At 76.5% G+C, this 532-nt stretch overlaps 1 protein-coding gene across 1 annotated transcript in view; it reads right to left on the reverse strand.

The window, feature by feature from the left end:
* FAM185A (family with sequence similarity 185, member A) overlaps positions 1-356 on the reverse strand; it is a 48,840-nt gene extending 48,484 nt beyond the window's left edge. The window contains exon 1 of the mRNA XM_010581101.1: positions 201-356. Coding sequence (XP_010579403.1) covers positions 201-356 — 156 coding nt within the window. The remainder of the gene's footprint in view (positions 1-200) is intronic.
* Between the last annotated feature and the right edge of the window lie 176 nt (positions 357-532).

Consider the following 532-nt stretch of genomic DNA (forward strand, 5'->3'; position numbering starts at 1 on the left):
CGCCAGAGGCCCCCAGCGCGGGGGCAGCGCCCTCATGCCGCCCGGCGGGGCCCCGGGGAGCCGCGGCAGAAGCCCCCTGAGGCGAGGCGGGGCGGGACGCGACGGGGCAGGGAGCCGCTCCTCACGGCGGACGGCCGTTACCCCCGCCCGCGCCCCGCCACGTCACGTCACGTGACGCGGCTGCAGGCGGGGAGAGGCACCGGGGCGGCCGGTAAACAGGCGGCGGCCGCTGGCGCGCGCCCGGGCAGCGACAGGCGCCAGCCCCGCCCACCCAGGAGTCTCCCGGGAGTCGTGGTTCGCCAGCGGGCGGAAGGAACTACAGTCGCCGGAAAACGGGCGACGCCGGCCGTCCTCATCGGCCTATCAGCCAAGGGGGGAAGGCGGAGCATTTCCGTAGTCTGCTGCTATTGGGCAGCGTAGCGGGACGCTAAAGCCAATCGGGAGCGAGGGTGAGGGCCGGGGGCGGTCGAGGGAGGCCGAAGGCGGCCAGCCGGCGTCGCCATAGGGACGGGGGACGCCGCCCGGCGAGGCG

This window comes from Haliaeetus leucocephalus, unplaced genomic scaffold (assembly GCF_000737465.1).
Source record: "Haliaeetus leucocephalus isolate CR32 unplaced genomic scaffold, Haliaeetus_leucocephalus-4.0 Scaffold751, whole genome shotgun sequence".
Lineage (NCBI taxonomy): Eukaryota > Metazoa > Chordata > Aves > Accipitriformes > Accipitridae > Haliaeetus > Haliaeetus leucocephalus.